Raw genomic sequence first — 2,234 nt, forward strand, 5'->3', positions numbered from 1 at the left:
ATGACCAGAACAGCATTTGCTGAAGGACACAAACCATTTAAAATATTACACATCATTCAAGGTATAAAATATTTTGCCGTGTTTGTACAAAACATAAAAAATGTGATAAATACATCAGTATCCTCCAAGAAAATAAAATATATGAATTTACACTTAGTACTATTTACAGGTCCTAGTGCATAATATTACAGCATACAGACAGAAAAAGCTGAGAAGTAAATTAGTGACGAGAGTAATACAGTTTGTATGAACGTATTTCAACATCTGTGATGTTTCCATTTGCGGGTTGCCAGTGCGATGCCTGTGTCTTTTTTGTGCCAGGGGAAGAAACGAACGAGAGCGAAGCTGCCGTCAGGCTGCACAGAACCGGTCAGCACGTAGAGCTGCGAGCGGCCCGGACGAACCAGGGCGCCGGCGCAGCTCAGGTTGATAAGGAGCCAATCCCGAAGGAGATGCTGAGTGTCGTAAGGCAACAGAGGGCCCTGGCGGATAAACTCCACATGGCCCTCGACCTGGAACTCCGGCTCCCCTGCGGGGTGGCGAAGGCGGTGGAGTTTAGCGGTGACGGCTGTGGAGGACAGAAGGACGTCAACATCTGGGGAAAAAACTGAGGATCTGATATAAAATCAACAAAGTGCATTTTGAGTTCTTTGACAGAATCTGGAATCCTACCAAAGTCATGATGACAAAAAGCACCGATTACTGTTTTCATTGCAGGAGCCACTTCCACAGAAGGACACTTCTGGCAAACAGCTTTTGGCAAGTCTGCCAATTCAAAAAGAAAGAAAAAAAAAGTATTTTTACTAATTGTTGACAGGAATAGGAGGCATTAGGAAGAGCATTAAAATGACAGATTGAAAATGTAATTTTATGCTCGTCACCTTTCATAAAGTGGCTGAATTTTGCAAGGGGGGTTAGACACATGTCTTCCTCAGCAGGAAAGCGGTCACAGTTGAGAGCCTCGGGCCACGGATGTCCCTGGCAGGCGAGCACTGGGGCACAGCTGTCCCTCACTGCCACACACAGACTACGACAAGGCTGGATGAAGCTGAGGGAGAGAGAGAAAAAATTATTTACTGCAATTACAAAAAAACTGAATTTTTTTGAAAAGCTAAAAAAACCCCAAAAACTTACGTGTCGAGACAGACGGGTGCAATGATGGAGCAGAGGAAGGCTTGGGCTTGAGGATGGCAGCCGGTCTGCAGCAGGGGCCTCCAGTCCTCAGAGCGTGGCACCACCTCTCCTTCAAGGCTGCTGTGGCCTAAAAAGTTTGGCAGCCTCATCTCAGAATATCCGACGTCTTTGCAGACTTTCATCTGGTTGGGGATGGTAACGCACCGAGTGGACTGGCCCAGGTCGAATGCCAGTAAAGGAGACGCAAACAGAGCTACAGCCAAGAGAGCAGCCATAAGGAAAAGCTGACAAAGTCCCGGGAGCACACAGGAGGACGAGAGGAGTCGCTTGCTTGCCCCTCTCATGAGCTTCTCCTCTTATATACAGCAAGGTGGGCCAGCTCAAATCAGCCAGCGAGTCTGTTATCAACTACCTATCAAAAGACATAGAGACGATGTGTTTGGAGACAACGGCTTGTTTTGTGATTACTGCAGACAGAAAGGAGGCAGCGAGCAGATGGAGGGTGTGTGAGACGGGGGAGGGCGACGATGGGCGATCACACCCCAGGTTTCACTGAGTGAAGAGCAGCCACAGCAATCCGCTTCACTGGCTTCGAAAGTTTGAAGAGGGCGACAAAAAAACAGAGCATAGCACTACTGAACCAACATGTGCTACACTCTGATTTATGCCCCTGGAGGCTTACATTTTTGGAATGAATCAGAAATTTTCAGAATTTCAAAAAAAAAAAAAAAAAAAAAAGTTTTTTTTAATGACTTTTTGGCTTCAAAATTACAGGGTTTCCAGTAGTCATTTACAACCCGAATCATTTGTCCAACTAGCTGTACATTTAAAATAAAATATGTTTTTGTTACAGACTCAATGGCCGTTATGGATGCTAAGTTTTATGCCTAGGCCCGGTGAAATAAGAAGGCCTCATTATATACAGTGAGGCATTGCTTACAATTTTAAAGACTCAAGTCATTTGAGTATGTCAAGACCACAAACCTATAATGTACTTAAATTGAATTTTGTGCGACAGACTAACACAGGGGCCTCTCACTTTAACCTACGACAGGATCCTGAGGAATAACATAGCCTAGCAGCTTCCCTGCTAAAAAAAA

At 45.1% G+C, this 2,234-nt stretch overlaps 1 protein-coding gene across 1 annotated transcript; it reads right to left on the reverse strand.

The window, feature by feature from the left end:
* On the reverse strand, positions 1–2,234 carry szl (sizzled). The gene is made up of 4 exons (XM_015054176.1): positions 1,135–2,234; positions 882–1,048; positions 673–765; positions 1–568 (listed from the first exon to the last, which is right to left on the reverse strand). The coding sequence occupies exons 1-4, from the start codon at positions 1,476–1,478 to the stop codon at positions 258–260; spliced, it is 915 nt and encodes a 304-aa protein (XP_014909662.1). The 5' UTR covers positions 1,479–2,234; the 3' UTR covers positions 1–257.

This window comes from Poecilia latipinna, unplaced genomic scaffold, assembly GCF_001443285.1.
Source record: "Poecilia latipinna isolate Pla-1442-1.1 unplaced genomic scaffold, P_latipinna-1.0 Scaffold1233, whole genome shotgun sequence".
NCBI lineage: Eukaryota > Metazoa > Chordata > Actinopteri > Cyprinodontiformes > Poeciliidae > Poecilia > Poecilia latipinna.

Bases quoted from the DNA above. Each gene is read 5' to 3' on its own strand.
- szl (XM_015054176.1), bottom strand. From the start codon at position 1,478: ATGAGAGGGGCAAGCAAGCGACTCCTCTCGTCCTCCTGTGTGCTCCCG. The intron at 1,049-1,134 runs GTAAGTTTTTGG...TCTCTCCCTCAG, and splicing joins GCACCCGTCTGTCTCGACAC to CTTCATCCAGCCTTGTCGTA. The intron at 766-881 runs GTGACGAGCATA...TTGAATTGGCAG, and splicing joins ATTCAGCCACTTTATGAAAG to ACTTGCCAAAAGCTGTTTGC.